Source organism: Oxyura jamaicensis, chromosome 9 (assembly GCF_011077185.1).
Source record: "Oxyura jamaicensis isolate SHBP4307 breed ruddy duck chromosome 9, BPBGC_Ojam_1.0, whole genome shotgun sequence".
NCBI classification, from domain to species: Eukaryota; Metazoa; Chordata; class Aves; order Anseriformes; family Anatidae; genus Oxyura; species Oxyura jamaicensis.
This window is the reverse complement of record NC_048901.1, coordinates 19517065-19537674: the sequence shown is the minus strand read 5'-3', so window position 1 is coordinate 19537674 and position 20610 is coordinate 19517065. Positions and strand designations below refer to the sequence as shown.

Here is a 20610-nt window from a genome sequence, read left to right as displayed (position 1 = left end):
CTTGACTGGGGCACCTTAACTTTCCAGGTTTTATAGGATTTTTATCATAATTTCTGAGATAGATGTTTACAACTCATTGAGCATCATCTTGGGGCTTAGAAACTAATAATAAGTCTAACATAAAATAATTACTTTTCCTAAAAATGTTTGTTTTATTACCTACCCTTACTTCATTTCATGCATGGGGGAATACTACTGAACACCATATTGCACATCGCAATTTGTTCCTAAATAGTCGTATCTTTCAAACAGCATAGCACGAAACAATTTGAAGAGTAAGTACCCAATTCAAATGGATAAAACAGCTCATTGTTTAGTCATTTCCTAGTTTTAGGGTAAGAGGATTTATCCTTCCATATCTAAATCAAATACACAAGTGCTCTTTTTCAGCACCTGATAAAAATCCTTTTTCTCCTACCGAAGGAAAGCAGTTTATCAGACGTGGGTTATTGCAGGTGGGGTATTTGGCTTTCTTAAATCTGGAATGTGTAAGATGAGAATTATATCACTTTGTAAACGTCCCTAAAATAGAGTAACCAAAAAAATACATATATTCGTTGTTTGCAGAGTTTAAAATGTTGTGACTAAAATGGACCTTTATACAATATAAATAGCTATTTCTTGGTGGATTATTGAGAAGGTAGCATTCTTTGGATTAATATAGGATTCTCTAACATTATTTTAAAAGTATACTTTAAAATATTTTATTCTATGCTAGAAATAAAGGATCCAATTAATTAAGCACCAGTAAAAACAAAACTGAGCTAGTGTTGCTGTACTGTATATGTAATATGTTGTTACTAAGTACTACAAGAAATATTTTGCTTTTTATTACAAATTTTACTTAGGTCTTCGAGTGCAGAAGAAAAGAAGGGATAGGAATCTTTTTTTAAAAGCGTTGTTATAAATTTAATGTTCATTAATTTAATAAACGTAATAGTTTCTAGACAGTCCTACCAGAATGTTATGATTTTGTTCTAAACTCTTACACCGAGTTAGTTCGGGGAGGAGGAGACACTTGTAGTTTGACTCAAGATAATATTTTATTTTGTTTCCTTGTAATTTTAACTGAAGTCTAGATCAGATTAACTGTGCAAACCTCCAGCTCCAGGTAATGTTACCAGACTGAACTTGGATGCATCCATCATATGGAAGACGTGTTAAACTCTTTGTTATACACTCAGCTGCTTTTTCATTTTCTAATGACTTCTTGCATGTAGTCTCAATATATGAGAGTATTTAAGAGCTTTGACGTTGGGGCTTACTTTTAACATTTGGAGCAAAGAACATGGTACGCAGTGTTTGGGGTAACAAGGAGTAAAATTGGAGTTCTCACAGAATTAAAAAATGAGCTCTGCTTTTGTAGGGCCTTTTATTTAGTCTGCTCTTGTTAAGAGTGTATATTGCCTGGGAAGGACCGGTGAACAGCTCTTGAAGAGGCAGTTTGTATCCATAAATTAGCAAAGAATATCCAAGGGCAGTTGCTAAATGTATTAATAATTGTGCAAACGTAGTTTTCTTGTTTACAGAGTGGTGGATAGTACCCTGGAGGAGCAGCTAGCAAAAATGATGCAAAGAGAAGGGGCACATGAATGTGGGCAGGCATCTCATTTTCACACAGGCATACTGTAGAAGCAAATGGTTTGATACTTCATTATGTCATATCTTTGTGTATTGATTTTGCCTCAGGAAAAGTCAGTGTAGGTTCCCATATGACTGATGAAAGCTCTGATTTTCAGTTTGCTTGAGGGTAAGTGGGAAAGGCATTGCGTCCAAAGGAATTAGAGTAGAGGTCTCCCCAGAAATCAGCCTATGCATAACCTCTCAAGCTGTAAGACTTCTGAGAATAATAATAATTACACTCCTGTGTACCTACTGACACAGTAGTAGGTACAAATTAAAATAAAGCTGAGATCTACAAAATAAGGCAAAAATTGTGTAAACTTCAAGGAAGTACGACAATTAATTCCCTTTCCCCATTTGAGATGAACTGTGTATAACCAGGTTACTTCTGTGAGATCTTTTCAGATAGGAGTATTAAATTGGGTAAAATACAAAATAGTTTCCAATAGTATAAAAACTAATTCTCTTGATTTTTTTCATGCATTTCAGATATGGTGATTACACAGGAAATTTTATATTGCATTTCAGCCTATAGTCACCATTTGAATTTTATATGAAAGAGTTTTCATGTTCTTTAGACATTAAAAACCCATATATTTATAAAATAATAAAACCCTGTATGAAGTGCCAGATTTTCTGTTCCTATGTTTTGGTGTTTGGTGTTAAATCGGATATGTGCCTGTTGCAGAAGTGTTTTATTACTTTGGCTGAGCTTTCTAAATATCTGGTTTACACAGCACTGATGACATGTTACAAACTTAGGAACTTGCTAACTTGAAAATGTTAAAGAATGCATTTAAGAACACAGAGACTTTGGAAAATATATATATATATATATAATATATATATATAATATATATATATGAATTCATCTTAAATGTAAAGGCACAAACTCATAATTTTCAGATAGAATTGTATAAGGATAAATACTTTCCTAAAATACCCATCTTTAGGAATCTAGTAAAATTTTGCACATCCTACATAGCCAGAGTAACTGTTGCTAGAATTTAAACAGCTTGTGTGAAATGTCCAAAACCAGAACTGTTGCCTTTGGCAGTGAGTCCATAGTTACTGAAACTGAACTGAAAGAGAAGCTTTTCCATCTTGTACTGCTCATCTCATTTTAAATTTTAAACACTCATGTAAGATTCTCGTGTTTTCTTATGTTTGTGTTTCATGTGGATACTGTGTAAGGAGTTTAGAGGTACCAGAATTTTGTTTATGATGTACTGAAAACTTCACAACATTCTAAAAAAAAAATAATTATCCTAATACGTGTTCTCTGCCAGAATTTAGTACTATAAATGTGTGAGAAAAATGCCCTTGGTCATTTTTAAATTTTGTGTGTATATTTATTAATCTTTATGTATGCTTTCATATTTATAAATCTATTTATGTTTACTCGTAAATCTATTTATGTATGCATATTAGGTCCTTGAAAACTCTTCTTGGAGTTTGTTGTTTTTTTTTTCCTTTACAGCCAATGCTTGACACTGAATAATAACGTAGCCTACATACTCTTGCAGTGTCCAAACTGAAGTGCTGAAGATCTTCATGCTTTAAACATTTTGTAGTTGGTTGGGAATTGATTTACATAATATAAAAAATATGTATTAATAGAAAAGTTTAAGCATCAGAGTGGTGTAATCAGTTGTAAATGTGGTTATCTAATGCTTGGATAACTGATAAGAAAATACTTCAAAAATTAAGCAAGGTTGTTTAAGGATCATACGAGATCCCCTAATTAAAACTTTGTATTGGTAGAGTGTGTATCTTTAGATGTTGTCTTGTGGTCCATATAATCATTCACTCTTTCCTGAAATGCTTTACAAGACTCCATCTCATTTTAAGAAAATAAGTAGAGGTTAGTTATTATCCCTTACATGGGTTTAAATGCATTCCTGTAGCTAATGAGGGGAAATTCTCATCATAATCAGCACCGTTTATTGGAGGGGGGTGGGGGGGGGGAAGGTATTTTCTATCACAACTGAAGAATTGTGATTCCAAACCAAAAGGCAGCAATGTATTTGTCAGTTTTAGTTCTCAAGCTCTTTGCTATTATAACTATTGCCATGACTAGCAAATGGGGTTAAGGTACTCGCAGAACTCAGCCCAGCAGCTTGTACTCATGCAGACAACTTTGGTTCTGTGCAAGGAGCACCCTCACTGACGCATGGTTGTAGGTGTATAATCTGAATTTTGCCTTTTCTTTACAGGCAGAACTTGTTGATATACAGTATGGGACCATAGAAGACTTGATCCGGATTCAAGCCATTACAAACGTGACCAAAAAAATTGCACTTTTGAAGCTAGGACAATCACCTTTACTTTATAAGGTTAGTCTTATTCTTGCTGTATTTTAAATGAATTATTTTGTGTGTGTGCTTCAAAATACCAAAGCTAGGCCTTTTTCATTCTACCCCAAGAAGTCAGGATTTACTGGCATTCAGATTCTTAATGCTAGGCACTTGGATCCACAGCCCCTCTTACATGTTACAGTTATTTATTTTGCTGCATATTTTACAGTGCCCCAGTACGATGCTGTATTTTCCCAGGTGTACTATAAACCATTTGGCAAATAAAGAAATCCCTAAAAGAAATAATAAAGGACAAGGGGAAAAAAAGGCAGCCGAGATTAGGAGTGGTTGGATCTTTGTTAAAACTTTACATGTAACACCGTGGAAATCTTGTTTCCACTTGATTGTACGTGGTGCTTGGGCTGCTGGCTGTAGGTTAAGTGTGCTGGGAGAAGCAGCAGCGCACAGCGTGCTTACCTGACCTTCGGCTTACGGGGTCTTTCTAGTCCCCGTGGGCTGTGTCTAAACCCCAGTGCTTTTGGTCTCGCTACAGATGTGCTGCGGCAAGCACTGAGATTGTGAGGTTGTAAGTGATAGCAAACGCTACAGGAGGACTAATGCTGTTGGTTATGGATTTGTTAAACCTCGGAAACAGATTGTAGCTGTGCTCCGTGGAGCAGGTGCTATTGCCTTCCTAGCTCTTTCTGCCATCCTTACCACCTCAGAGGGAAGAAAGGGACAGCATGAGCTGGAGAACAGCACTAATTTCCATGGTGTTTCTGCTGTGTACCTTGAGATGCACAGATGGGCATTTATCCTCCCTGCCATTAATGGTCCGTCACTCTTGTAAAATCACAGGGCCTTGTAAAATTACTGGCCTGTGGATGGGCTACCAGCAGGTCAGAATGAGCACCACGTTCTTCTTTACTTTCACGTTCTTTGGTCGCAATTATGTGGGGAGGGCTGCTTGTGTATATGTGTGTCTGCTCATTCTCCTGTAAGTCCAGCCCTGGCAGAGAGCGCAGAGGTTGAGCTCAATAGTCCACTGGCACATTAGATATAATAGACTAAACATATAAAACATTTAAACTCTGAATGTCAACGGCCTTCTATTGCTAATATTTTATAAACAGAATGCTGTTTTGCCTTTCAGAAAATACACTAGCCCAATAAATAATTAAACAATTCATTCCCAATCCACAGAAGCAATTATAAAACAACAATAACTCCAGATCTTATAATTAACAGAATTAGGATCTGCTTTGTCGGCCATAGAAAGCCCAATCGGGGACCACAACACAGGTTCAGAAAATAAGCACTTAATATTTTTTTCTATAGGAATAATATTTGTCTCAATAAAAAATGCCATTTTCAACTGAGCAGCTTTAGCTCTTTGTCTGAATTATTTAGATGCAATCTAATTATGCTCGTGAAAGGTCAGTTATCATTGTTGGAACTTGGCTGTTGTGCATTATTTCCACCCATAGATCTTGCACTGCATTTCAATGCTGACTGACAAAAATAATGAAATAGCAGTTGGGGCTCATAATGTAGGAATTTGATAGAGATGCAAAGTTTGCTGTAATAGCATTGTCTACAGTGTCTTTGCAATGGACTTTTAACCAATTTAATTCTGTTCCTGTATGTACTTGCCAAGTACTTGCACAACTGAATTACCAAGTAGTGCAGCTGAAGGAGGGCAAGACTGTTGGTGCTGAGGACTGGGCACATCTCAGGAGCTTTCCTCTGGATCTGCTGCAGTCTAGTCCAAAGGAGTAAATGCTAATTGGTACCTGAAGTGTACTAAAGGTGCTCATCTACTTTTCCAAAAGCATCCATTTTGCATGTTCAGAGAGCATGACACAATATGAACTGATGTGTGGGGAGTGGTGATGATCAGAAAAATCACACTCCTGATCTGAGCTAAGATGGCAGGGCACCCAAACGTATTTGATGTCACTTTAATAATGCTTACTGAAATCTTGAGGAGAAAACAAAACAAACAAAACAGCAATTCCTCAAACCCATGTTTTGTGTTCTGCTCACGCAGGTGGCAAGCTTGCCCTTTATTTGTTATTTCTTCTTTTTGAGGTTGTAAACATTTTTTTTTTTGATATAGATTGTGTCTCTTTGGCTGTGAAATGGCCATAATCTTTTAAAAGTACGAGGAAAATATGTGAGAGGATAGAAATAGTCTTCTTTCGTAAGGAATGTTTGAAATAAAAGAGAAAGATTGCATTAAACAGCAAGTCCTCCTAGTCTAAGTGGGCCCATATCTCAACGCTGAATCCACTTTTTGTCTCTTTTCCCCCTAAATTTTGTTTCTGTATTTACTGAGTTTATTTTAGCAGATGCTTCCCTCTGCCTATATTTTCCTTATCTCTGTTGTCCACGTGCTTGGTTTAACATCACATTAAAACAGAACACTAGTTCATAGCAGAGCTGTTACTATATATATATATATAATATTTCACTGTTTTTCTTTCCAATTTCTATATTTAACTTGCATCTTTCACATTCTAATGCTTTTTAATTTCTCATTATTATTACTTCATATTATACAAATATCTTACTTGGGATTTGGGTCTTATTTTTATAGATGCTGCACTGAGATGCCTAAAGAGGTTTTATCTTAACACAATTTCTAATCTTGGCTTTGTTTTTCAGTTTTGCATTTTCCTTTGCAAGGGTATGCTTTTTGTTTCTCTCACTGCCATCTAGACTGTTTTTTTTCTATGTTCTTCCTATTCTCACCTTTTGTGTTTTCATTTTATTTATTTATTTTTAAATGTCACTTATTCTTTCTCTCCCTATTGTGTCCATTGGAAAAAGGCTGAAAGAAACGATAAACTGCTGCTGACAGAAAGCTCACCATGAAAACTGAAGAACACTTCAGTGCTTTTATCATGCATGTGAAAAAACAAAAAAGAAAAGCATGTGGTGGTAAAATAAATAAATAAAATAAAATAAACAGTTATCAAGGGGATATTTCATAGAAATATGCCTGTGACAGAAATTTGAATATTTTGGGGAAAATAGTGTTACTGGCAGTATTTATCATGTTTATTTTAAAATGAATGTTAAAAGTGGGAGAAAAGAATGATAGATGTGATAGCCTTTCCTCAAGGGCTGGAGGAAGTTATAGTATGGAAAAGGCAGAGTCATTTTCAAAGGCAACCAAAAGGTTTAGGAATTTATGACTCCCAGCATTTGCCTGGATGATTTCCTGTAGCAACACAAGAAAAAGCAGCTGACTGAACAGGGGGACATACAAGGAGTACTCATATGACTTACCATACCAGCCTTGGTATGGCTGTGATGCTAGTAGTCTTTTGCTACCAGGCACAGCACTGAATAACCGATGGACAATTTGTAAGCTACTACGGCTACTCCTAAAGTGATTCTGTGGCTACAAACCGAGACATTTTTAAGAGCCAGATTATTGCTGAGTAAAGAGTGGAATGGATTTGGAACAAGAAAAGCATTCTTAAGGAGAGAGATGAAACTAGACAAATTTAAAATGGAAGTGAAGCACACCTTCTGGAACCGGAGTTTCCAGAGCGAAGGTGGAATACTTGTTTCCTCACACCTTCCAATTCAAAGTGACGGCCTTCTGGCATTCTGGCTATAAGGAAAATGTACCAAAGTCACTGAAATTATGTTCTGGTGGAACTCAGGGTATTGGGATCACTGGTGAACTTCAGGAGCTAGTTACATCCACTAGTAGGTCACAGCACACTCACTATGTCCTTGAATAAGAAGAATCCATAAATGTGGGGGAAGATAATGAAACTTATTACCAGTGGTTAAGCAAATCACTTTTGTGATGTAAAATACCTTCCTTGGAAAGAGCAGCTTGAGCTGCCTGCTGTGTTTGTAGACAGAAACATCCTCTTCCAATAGCAGAAAATGTGTGGTGACAAAAAGACTGATTAAACCACCTCACTAGCACACAGCTGCTCTGCCCTAAAGCTTGTCTGAGTATATGTCATGACTGTGAACACATAAAAGAAGCCAGAGGAGGGTGTCTTTTTTCAGGAAGAACTCCACAGTAATTTCAATATTCACCCTCTGGAAATATCATGACCAGATTCATTTTTTGAAGAATGTGGTGAGTCTTGATCGTGATTTAATCTTTTGGTTTTGGGATTCGAGGAAAAGACATAATTTCTATCCTAAATTAACTTTTAATAGAGTAACAAAAGCCCTGAAGGCCAAACCACTTCATCTTTACAGTGTTCACATATTAACATTTTTTTTTTTCACATCCATTAAATGAAGATGTTGTTCTGATGTGTAAATATCTGTATTTATTTTAATAATTTACAGTCTTCATAAATATTCATACAATTGATTTTTAACTGTCATAAAGTTTAGAAGTGTGGATGCTTGCATCTTTACGCAGAGGTTATTGGTAGGCACTTACAAGGATTTAGGAAATAGAAAACAGTCTTAGGATAAAAGCCATTTGCAAAAAGGTTTCTATTTAAAAATTGCATTTTAAATCAACTTACTTTGGAAAAAGTCACTGCACGTTTCTACTGTCTACATTGTTTATTTCTTTTTTTTTTTTTTCATTTGAAGTTTGTGTTCTTCTATCCGTCATGTTTTATGGCTAGCAGATATAACTGTAAAGATGACATCTGAAATTGCCATTTAACTAGGTCTCTCTCCCTCCCTCCTTTCCTCCCCCTCTTATATACATACACATATATGTGTGTGTCCATATGAATGAATATACATGCATGTGTATATATTTATAAACTACATAGTTTTTCAGGGATCTTAAACACCTGGTATATGTTTCTTTACAAAGGATGCTGTTTTTTTTTATTATTATTATTTTGTAGGATGATTTTTTTTTCCCAAGGCATATAAAGAGTTTATATACCTATTTCCCATGTGAGTGCTGTGGGATATATAATATTATATCCCTTTATGAAGGCCTATGTGGAAACTGGGGCCAGAGGTGTAGGTAGGTATGAATAAAAGTTATAGAAGCATATAAAACTGGACCTGGAGATCTGGATCTGAAGGGATCGTATAGTCCATTCCTTAGGGGAGATGTGCTTATATGTGATTCCTGATAATTCTTTATCTATTTTAAGGACTTCAAGTATAGAAATCTGATAATTTCCCTCAATAATGTTTTCCAGGACTGCACCATTCAACACTGCATGCAAATCCTGTTAATTTTGCCCTTTGTGCTGGGGATGTGCCCAGCAGGGCTTTTCCATTAGCCTTTGTATGCCCTGAGTTTATAGGAGATACCCTCCTTCAAGTCTCTTGCTTTTATTTGTGTTCTTTATCCCCCCTTCCCCCAAATATTACCAGGTTTAGATCACTCCTGTTCCTAACCTTCCCATTCTCAGCTTCTTTCATCCATTAGAAACACTCCAGTCTGAAAAAGGCTACCTTTTTTTTTTTTCTCCCCTTCCTATACCAAAAAACCTTCTTTACCAAGGCCTTCACGAAATTTACTGGCAAGTAGTCTGTATGAAAAACCTGTTTATGTAATTGAGTTTTCACACTGCCATCAATCCTGCTTCTGATGATGCTTTTGGTCAGCTATTTACCTCTTCCCGATGTCATGACTCATGGAATGATAACGCATAAGCTATTTGGTTTCGTGATTACTGAGAAGTTTTGTTTGTTCTGAAGAAAGAGCATGGGCCTTCCTTCATCTGAAAGCATATCAAATTTAAATGATTGATAGATGGACTTCAGTTACGTTCCTCCTGCTTTGACTGATAAGAGTATTTCTTTCTTTTGAACAGAAGGGACAAACAGTAACAGCTAATTAGAGAAACGTGGATACACCCTGCCTTGATGTCATCAGTCTGTTCTGGGATTGGGTGACTGAGGAATTCACCCCCAGCCCATTGAGTTACACGTTCCTGAGGTTTAAAAAAAAAAAAAAAAAAAAAAAAAAAAAAAGTGTTTTCACGCAGATTCATCCCTTAATGTTTCAACCTGAAATCAATAATTTTTATTTGCAAACTTCTGAAACAGCTTTAAAATACGAATCTGAAATAGTTGACAAAAAATTTGCTCTTATCCCTTTAGTCAAGTGCACTGCAGCAAATAAAAGTAGAGAAATAATTCCTTCTTTAGGCAGCAAAATTGGGGGAAAGTAATTGACCTCTTGTAAGCAGAAAGATGAGTATGTAAGGGGTGGGGTAGGAGAAGAGCAATTGATGTCTGAGAGGAAGCGCAGTTGTAGCACAGCTTGTCGATATTCTCTAGCAATTAACATTTTGGTTGCATCAGTAAAAGGACGCTGGGTTACTACTCATTTCATTTTCATTACACAACCCTTGGTATGTTTGAATAGAAGGAAAAGTATTCTATTAGCAGAGTAAACAAGGGGACATACAAGTTAATAAGAAAAGGTAGATATTGATTATTCTGCAATTCTGATGACAAAGTTTTTTTCCAGGTTTTGAGATGTCACTGCTCTTTTGCATGCATACCTGTATTCCCAGCTCTAGTTCCTATTCTCTCTTTTGCTTCTGGAGTGATACAGAAGTTCCTGAAGTCTCTTAGATACTGGGTGTGTAGTCCTGTTATTTTCAGTAATGCTGACCACTAGTTTTTCTCTTCTGAAAATAATTCTAAATATTCACATGCTCAATTGGCTGTTTAATTGCACAACGTTAAATTCATCTGTTGAAAAATTACTCCAGCTCCTATTATGAATCACTGCTTCCTGAGGCAGTGGGATGACCATTTTATAGCAGGTCTCCTCCATTTAATACAATACACTTAAATTGAGTGAGAGTGTAAGTGGCTGCTTCCATTAAGAAATGGAGGACGGCAGACTCTCATTAAAAAAATTTGATTCTGGGGTCTTCTGAAGCTCTTGTTGGATTTTAGAGGTGTGAAGCCCAAGCATAATTTTCTGTTTTATCAAGCCCTTAAAAAGTGAGTAGTAAATGCAATCATCCAATTTACTGAGTGCGGTGTCCTGATAAATGGTGCAAAGTCAAGTGAAATGGCTTTGCTGTGAGGCAATTGTTTTGAAGCAGAGCCGAGCAAAGAAATCCATTGCCTCAATTTGTACCTCGCAGCCTTAGATCCACACAGCTGATCAGCCGCTGTGTGCAGGGCAATGGGAAAGACCGACGCACCTTCTCTTTCCATCAGAAAGTCTAAACCATTCACATCTGGTTTTCTGCAGATGCAGTATGCACTAGCCAGACTTTGGCAGTGCCCTTGGCTCTTTTTCTGCTGCTTATATATACGGAATTATAGGTCTTTTTTTTTTTTTCTTTTTTTTTTCTTTTTTTTTTCTTTTTCTTTTTCCTGCCCAAGCTGCTAATTGAGCTGGCCCTTCACATTTGTTGAACTTGGGCTTCACAAAAGAGGCACTGACAGACAAATTATCTGGGCCTATTTTCATCTCCAGTGTTTCCAGGCCATACTGTTTGATTTCAACAACAGCTGAGAAAGTGCAAAAGAAAATGGAGTGTATACAAGCTTTAAGTAGAGATGAGGAGTGAAGATACAGAGCCTCATTCTGCCTGGCCTATCTGCCTGGAGGTTTTTTGAAAGCACCAGATACTGACGGAGGTGGAGCAATGCAACCCATGCCCTTCATCATCCCAACCGCCCGCCCAAACAGCTCTGCAAGGGGTAATTACAGCCCAGCAGTATACGTGCTGGTTATTTCTTAAATTTATAGCGACCAGAGGACAAGGTCGTTTTTCTTCAGACAAGTTTTCTTTTTCTTTGTAAGTACACCCCTCACTGTACGTTTGCATTGTACAACTTGTTCTGTAGTAATTACGGGTTTATGGTTTCATTAAAAAGAGGTTATGCTGTTAAAGGGATGGCCTTTTCAGGCTTTTTTAGTATTTTTTTTTGTGTTTCAAAGTAATTATTTCTTCATAATCGATTTATTTATTTATGTATCTGAGAATTGATTTGAAAGGTATCAAAATCATTACTGTTGAAACTATGAAAAGCTGAGAGTATGGAAGTAAATAGTTCTGTTCCTGGTACCAACATTTTCTTTGATAAATCAGAACATTGCAGATTACTGCTACTTAACTACTCATGCCTTGTTGCTTTTTTATTTTATTTTGATTTTTTTAGTCTGTACTTTAAAATGCGTCTGAGTTAACATAGTTAAGCAAAAATTGTTTCAGTAATCCTGAGAGTTCTGTGAATAGAAATAGCTTTGAAGCTTGTCATACAGTTTAGGAAATGTAGCCAGGTCCAGAACTTAGCTGGAATGGCACTTAAGTTCTGCATGGCTTTAGAAATTCATCTGTGAGAATTGGTTCATAAAATCAGCACTCGTGATTTATGTATGAAAATCTGAATTCTGCCCTTTCATTTCAAATACACCCGTAGTTTGCAGCATTGTGATCCGAACTTTGAGTAAAAACACGGTCTTGCTGAATGCTGATAGCCAACCTTTTCATTGGTGTCAGTGGGATTAGGTTTTTATACTTTATATTCTATAGCCTATAGAATTTTTTTGATTATTTTCCCTAGGGTTATTTAATGCACTCCTTTCAGATCATCTGTAGCTGAATTTTGTGGAACATGGCTGGGTAAAATACATAACTGCTTGTCTGCAGGGTTTTAGGAGGTCTTTTTTTCTTTCTTTCTTTTTTTTTTTTTTTTTTTTTTGAGAGGTGGAAGGGTGCTTTTGGCATTCTATTTTTTCATGTGCTCTATCTTTCCCTTGATGGTGCATTTCAATATCAAATTTTAATTCATATTGGATTAAATGCAATTTAAATTAAATTGCACTTTAATTTCATCTTTAGGTCTGAGTGGTTAATTCCCAGACAATAACATGCCCAACAAACTTAATTTTTTCTTCTCTGTTAGTCTAGATCCAGGTCTAAATAAATGGCAATTTGCTCAAGCTTACATGTCCTAATGCTATATTCTGATGTTTCTTAGTGGTTTTGGCTTTTGTGTGTGTTTTCTTTCTTTTGGTTGGTTTCTGTTTTTTTTTTTTGTTTGTTTGTTTGTTTTTTTGTGTTTTTTTTTTTTTTTTTCAGTATGGAAACGGTTCTAAGCAACCTTCTGAACGCAGTTTATTCTCCATATTTGAAACTGAAATTGTGATAATTTGTGGTGGTTTTATTAAAAAAAAAAAAAAAAATCCAATGCTTTTTGATGCAAACAGCCAACCATGAATGTTGCATGCAAAAGGATTCCTGGGCTTCCTGATGTTCACTGGGAGATGAAAACAGAAATTGCATTAGCACAGTCTCCGTAACGTGAAGTTAAAATTGGTGGGGGCTGCTTTCCAAAACCAGTTTAGGATTCCATATAATAACTAGTAACCTTCCATCGATCATGGAAAATTTTACAGTTCAAATTGCTCTAAAAATCAAGTTCTTGATCAGGTAAAATATATATATATATATATATACACACATATATATATATATATATATATATATATACTGTTGCTGGTGATAGCCTTGCAATTGTAAATAATCCTGGTATGTGCGTTGGCCAAGGTTTGTCAGGGCACCACCAGGTTATCTCTAGATACAGGTAATAACTTAGATGGAGGACAGAATATTTGCATTCTGCGAAGGTTGGAGGAGTGCCTGCACTGACAGTCCAACCAGTTATTTATGGTTTTCCCCTGTAAATTGCTATGCAGCCATCGTGAGAGCTCCTACCACACAGCATCAGCAGTGACCTTGGGGTGACCTAGCGAGACCACCCTTCCACTAGCAGGAAGCATATTTTTAATTTCTAAGTCAATCTTGGTTTTCCTGAGAGTGGGAAGTGATTATGTTGCCTTTTATAGCTGTATTCAGTTACATGGGATGGTTTTATGATATAAACTGTCCACTAGGGAACTGACCTGACAACTCATTTCAGTCTGGCCTCCTGCTGTGATCTCAGAGAAAAAAAGATAGCACTTAATCCATTTAACCGCCTGACCATGTCCCATCCCTCTTTATCATATTACAGTGTGTAACAGCAAAAGGCAAGTCCAAATCTGCTGGTTCAGGTGATTCTTGGATTCCGAGTTTAAGAAACCTTTCTAACAGATTATAAATTAGCACACATCTGCCTGCCGTAGATGTTGCTCTCTTAGTGACCAGGCCCTCCTAGCAATGCAGGGTGTCATGGACACGTGTGGTACGCTGCAACGGCTGTTTGTAATATCAGATGCAGGTTGTGCCCAGCAATGTGGTGGCTCCAGAATAAGAGACTTAAAACATGAAGCTTAAAAAGTGAGATAAAGGGAAGACATTCCTTTTGCAATTGTAAACTAGCCTCCTTTTTCACATGAGAACTACATGTAGCAGCGATCCCATTAAATAATCTTGCTTTAAAAGATCCAAGAAATCAAGTGTCATTTTTGCACAGTACTTCACTTGGCATTAGGGGGAGCATCCTTAAAGGACACCTTTTGCCTTAGCCAAAAAAATGAAAGTGTTGGAAGGATGGGTGATACAGCAGGTAATAAAAAGAAATTTTCACTACGAAGTATTTTTTTATTTCGTTCCTTCTCAGTTTGATGTAATTCATCACAAAGTTGCTAATTATGAGAGGTTGAGATCTTATTAATATGACAAAGTTTATTTCTCAGTAGAGGAATAAGCTTGATACGGTGAGGCTTCTAGCATTCTGCTTTTGCTTCAGAAGAATATAGAAACATAGCCTTAACCTTAAGGACATGAATATTCCCTTTATGTGACATGAGGAACATAGTTAAGTGTGTTGCTTAGGATGTTTTACAGGAACAATTCACCTTTAGCAAAAGAAACCATGTCTTCTGTTTTTATTCAGGTAAAGCTCTCAGATGATAATGAGGTCATGACCATAGCACAGTGCTGTTACTGGTGAAATATTGCTACCTGAGACTGTGCAGTGAAATGCACAGACAATCACTTCATAAAAAATGATCATCTGCTTAGTCTTCTGTCATGAAGTTTTTATTAAATGGAAAAAAATCTCCATCATTTATGATGAGAACAGAAAAAAAATATTCCCTGTCAGCCTGGTATCCTTCTCCGACATGAACCACACACAAGGTTCAAGTACGCAGTCAGCTTTTCCTTTGGTATGACTTTACCAAAAATGTCAGTCTGTGGTGATATGACTTCCTGAAGTGGAGAATGTTAATCTGGCCCATCTTGTTTAATTATCATCATGAATATTTCATGGATTGGTGTATTCCACTTCTAAACTTCCACATCATCTTGTGGTTGATGAGTTCCACTGATGATTTCTTGATGCAGAATTCACACCGAGGAAAGCACGTACTTACAATTCTGGCAATGTTTTACCACTTATTACAAACCCAAAAGAGATATAACAACCTACTCACAGAGTATATCAGACATGTAAATGACACAAGTCAGAGGGTACCAAGTATATGGTAAGCACAAGTCTTTTTCCTTTAAGAATCTTAGAAAAATAGGAACTTTTCCTCTTGGCCTCAAGACTAAGAAACAGTGTAATAAAACTCAGTGCTTCAGAAGTCTATGATCCCTAAATAAATAATGCGCATGTAAGTGGATTTTTTTAGTTTTTTTTTTTTTTTTCTGAAATTATGTTAGTTGATGTCTCATGGCCAAGTTGTGTTATATGATGAATGGCTTTGCCTCTGAAAAAGTTTATAACTACTAGGAAAAGAGATGCCTTTAACGTTGCTATTAGCTATTACCATATTCTTTAACTGCACTTCAAGAGGGGAAAAAATCATATTCAAAGGCAGATGTGTGCCTTGTGCTTAAACAGGAAGCAGCACTTCCCTGTAGATCTCCTGGTGTTGACTTAAGCCTTTGGAATGGTGCCTTCCCAACATTTCAGTCAATTTGATTTCAAATGGTACACCTTCAGTTTGGAAATCGGTTCGTTAATATTTTTTTCTGGAAATATTTTTTCTGGACAAAGCTTATGTATCTGGGAATCCACGTACTTCAATTTCCTAGCTAAAACCATCTGGGGTTTTTATGCCGATGGGTAATACATGATGTTTATTGCTTTATGGGATTTAGAGGAGAAAGGATGACATGAAGTCATAATGCAGTATTACAACTGTGATAATATATGGCTTTGAATTTTACTATCTGAATATAACTCTTGTACTTATTAGATTTATTTATTATAAATTAAGTTGAACACAAGCTGCATATAGACATAGAAAGCATATGGCTATGGAAATTAATGACTGAATAAATATGCAATATACCATAATTTTGGCAATATTAAAGAATATAAATAGAAGAAATGCCATTGGCAAAATATTCTTTAAGTTAAAAAAAAATGTTCTTTGTATTCTTTAATATGTACTTCATCTACTACTTCTGAAGGCAAATAAAACAGCAGTTATTCTCTCCTTAAAGAGGAATCTGTATGTTATTTCAGGTACACACTAATGTAGAAATAGTACAGTTCAGATCTACCGTCTACATAGTCATGCGTGTGACCTTCAGAAGCTTCGTATCTTCTTTTTGCATCTGTCTCAAAAGTGGGGCTGAGTGAGAGACTTTGGAAAGAACTACGTCCAGCGCAGATTTGTAAATTTAGAACTGAGTGCAATTGAGCAAATGGCTTGAGAGGATTTCTCAGACTTTGTGTTATCACCTGATCCCGGAACTCAGATTTGTACCTCTACTGCATTAGAATCATGGAAATCACAGACCCATTAAGGTTGGAAAAGCCCTCCAAGGTATCTGCTCCAACCACCCCCCTACCACCAATGTCACCCACTGAACCATGTCCCCAAGCACCACGTCCAGCCTTGCCTTGAACATCCCCAGGGACGGTGGCATGAGTTCATATTCACTTCTTCTAGAAACCAGTACGAACCTGTTGACTTAATGCCCTTTAATGCCCTGTTTTAAAGTGTGTTTGTCCATCACCACCATCACCAATTTGATATCAGCTCTGAAAGAAAGGTTATACAAAGATGGGAGTACCCAGTAGACAAATGCTTGTACTCAAATCCACAGATTTTCATGATAAACCTGGAATTTAGCATCAGTGATTGTGAGTTGAAATGAATGTAAATGTTGCTAAGGCAAACTTTGACGTCTAAGATATTTTCTAATAATCAGAGCTTATCTCATGGGGTGAGAAGAGTTCAGCAGGGCTGGGGAAGATTTTTTCTGTCAGGGCCGCTTTTAAGCTCCGAATCTTCATGGAATGTCACATGAACATTCTTCGTGTTGTCTACCAAAGTCTTATTTCAAGGGACAGTTTAATAGGTGCTGGCAAATAAAATAAAATAAAATATTTGAAAATCGTCATCTTTAAGTCTTGCAACGGAACTGTTCAGCTGTTCAGCATCTCCTGTTGGCATATAGGCCCTTGCTGGAAACACGGACATTATTTATTTCGTTTCTCTGAGTATGAGATTTCTACTCATACAGTTGGCTGTTTTTTATGTTCTTTGTCTATTTTAGGATTAACCTTTAGCATGTCCTATCAAAAAGAATCATAACGTATCAAGTATTTTCCATCTCCTGAGAGTGTAAGGTTCACAACACATGGTTATAAAGCCTGATTCTCCTAGTTTCCTGTCAGTTTACTGAAATTTAGCAAGGTAAATTGGTGTAAAGATGATGCAGTTATATGCAGACCAAACCAAATTATGTAACTGTTAAAATATTAATGCAACTATATCCTAAATATAATAGATGCAGTTGTACTTTCCATTAATAAGCGATGTAGAAGTAAGGTTGCTGTTTTTAACCCTGAACTGGCTTTCTTTTCACCTTTTTGAACAGTTGTAAGCAATGGTAAGTGCAAAGATTACTCCTCACTACCAATCTGTCACCAGAGAAAAGCAATTAATGGGTGAGAACAGAAATTTCTATTTCTATTCTGTTTTAATTCCCTGCCTCATTTGCAAAGATGTTGCATGAGAAATTGCCTGTCTGAACTTGGAACCGTTCCCTGTTTTTCTATATATTCCTATGCTGTGCTGAACACCTGGGAATATGTCATCTTCATTTCTGTGTCAGACCATTCATTCATTGCATGGCCTTGCAGCATAACACTGTGTTGTGCTTAAGCTTTTGTTTGTCTGGGGGCTTGTAGTTGTTTTGTTGTTGGTTTGGGAAGGTAATGTATGCTTTAAAGGCTTTTACTGAAAGTTCTGTCTCAAGAGACAACAGAGATGTAACAACAATTGATTGATCATGGGTTTCACTATTTTTCATTCTTCTCAGTACAGTATTCTGTTTATGCCGTTTAGAAGTCAGTTCAGTGGAGTTCTAGGAGCTGTAAGTGGTGCTATATCTTTTCAGTGGGTCTATTACAGAGAACTGTATTTGCTTTTAACACAGAAGATTCTGAAAGACATTTTCTTTCAGTCTTTCCTTACCTTCCCCAAGTAATTGTCAGAGAAAGACAAAAATGACCTAGTCAGTCTCTCCTATGAATTTACTGTGGCTGCTGTCCGTGACCTCGCTGGGGAGAGGAATGATGGGGAGCAGTAGCGTTGCTCGTGTATCTTTCTTAACCACCCTTTGTATGACCTTGTTTTGGTATTGGGGTCTTCCTTTCCTAATCACCACATAAAAAGATATTTATGACAACAACTCAGACAGATTTTTTTTACGTTTTGTATTTTTCACTCCATTTTTTATGACAAGGCAAGGGCATCATTTTGGATTGATGTTCTGGAACTAATTGTATACTAGTCTTACTGCTTTTTTGTTGTTTTTGGAGGGTTTTGTTTCTAAACCGATGGTGAATGAATGACTTTGTACTGCTTCATGATTGCCAAAGTAATACGACTGCCATCCCTGTTCTCATCAAGTACTTCAACCTTGGACCTCCTTCATGTAGCTCTTTCTACTATTTCATTTTGGTGAAATGGGCTATTTAGTTGGTCACAGGAGGAGCCAAAGCTCTGATTTACTGATGTGCTGAATGGAAAGTAGCGAGAAAGAAAGGTCCTCGGAAGAGAAAACAAACAAAAACCCCTGCATGTGAAATGTGGACTTTCAGCTGCTCTATCTTTTGTGTAGATTTCCTGTAGCTGTGCTTTACTCAAGTTTTACATGACGCATCACTTTATGACATATTCCACAAGAGACCCTGGTGTTCAATATGAAAGATGTATACTCATGATGAGTTCTGTGTAGCATAGTTAGTGAAAAAAGTCTTGTGGAAAATTTTCCATTTGCAGAAATGCCAGGGAAAAATAATAATAATAAAAAAAAAAACTAAAAACAAAACAAAAAAAAAATAGGAAACTAGCCTAATTTTGGATTTGGGCATTTCTCAGGGAGTTTAGGATTGGAAGTTAGTACTGTTATTTATAGAGAACTTTTATTGCTAACTTTTTAAGTAACTTATTTTTGTATTTATGATAAATAAAATAACATACACTAGGACACATTCTTTATGATCATGTCTTCCATCGTTCCTGGCTTGTGACTTTTTTTCTAATAAGGAAGATAAATAAGTTCATTTCAGTTATTGATTTACTTAAAGGGATGCTAACCAAGTAATTAAACACTGCTCTCTTCTATGAATGAAAGTAAAATATTCATCAACCAATTAATAATCTGTAGGTTTCCAAGATTATATAGAGATATGCCTGAGGCTTACCTATAGCGTACTTTATATCATTGTATGTTCCACTTAGAAACAAAATTAAACCAAAATAAATTTAAAAATACGTAACAATTGTTTTTTAAAATGTCTAAGGAGACTGTTACATCATGCTCAAGGCATTTCAATGCCTAAAACCCGATAGTGTTAATGCCCCAGAACATATACTCCACGAGCAGAGAACATGTTTTGCACTTTTGAAGAAATAATGTAGCTTTTCATAGAATCTCCCCGGACAGTAATTGTGAGAATAATAAAATAATTAAAGACTTTTTTTTTTTTTTTTTTTTTTTTTTTTGCACAGGTCTAATGAAGGCAGTTGTATTTTAACAATCTAGCAGATGCCCTGAGATGCAATTACTGAAGGCAGCAAATGTGCCTTAATTAAAAATCTACGACTGATTGTTATGTGGGTTGTGAGAACATCTGCTAATATCTTGATAGATTCAACGTAACATCCATGCTCACAGAGCTAGCAGTGTCTAAATCCTACTTTTATCTTGGAGATGGTTGATCAGAGAATGACTTGGGCTGTTTGCATTTCAACATTACTAACTTTGAGTAATGGAAAAAATATAATTGAAGCACGCCAAGGATACCCCAGATATGGGCTACATCTCTTATCCAAGTTGAAAAAGATTGTTCAGAGAATCAAAGATTGCAAGTTTGCATTGGTGTGTAGTTCAGTACAACAAAATCGTAGTTAGTGCTTTCTTAAGATGTCCATCTTCCTGTGTGCTGTCAGGTTATCAGTTTTAATATGACTGTTCTGTCAGACAGATGCCAATGCACTGGAGACAGGACACAATCTCACTCTGTTCCAAATAGATAGCGGATGATCTTGAAGAAACACCAGTCGGTGTGAGGGTATTGCACCCAATGCCATCCACAGTGGCGTTACTGAGGCTCTGTAGGTCGCTCATGGTTTGGATACATCACAGAATATTTTAAGGCAAAAGCCCTAAAATATTTTCTCAAAACATGTATTCCTTGAAGAACGGAAAATTCTCCAAAATGAAATATATAAATTCCTCTTGGTTGGAAGGTAAAGGCTAAATTGATAGGCACCAGTATTTTATAATTTTTTTTACACGTATATTTAATAGTCCTTACATTAGTGACAGCT

The 20610-nt window shown here is 36.4% G+C and overlaps 1 protein-coding gene across 9 annotated transcripts in view; it reads left to right on the top strand.

Moving 5' to 3' along the window:
• NAALADL2 (N-acetylated alpha-linked acidic dipeptidase like 2) overlaps positions 1-20610 on the top strand; it is a 438092-nt gene that overhangs the window by 258735 nt on the left and 158747 nt on the right. For all 9 annotated transcript variants that reach the window (XM_035335008.1, XM_035335005.1, XM_035335007.1 and 6 more), the window contains one exon: positions 3840-3959. In XM_035335008.1, coding sequence (XP_035190899.1) covers positions 3840-3959 — 120 coding nt within the window. The remainder of the gene's footprint in view (positions 1-3839; positions 3960-20610) is intronic.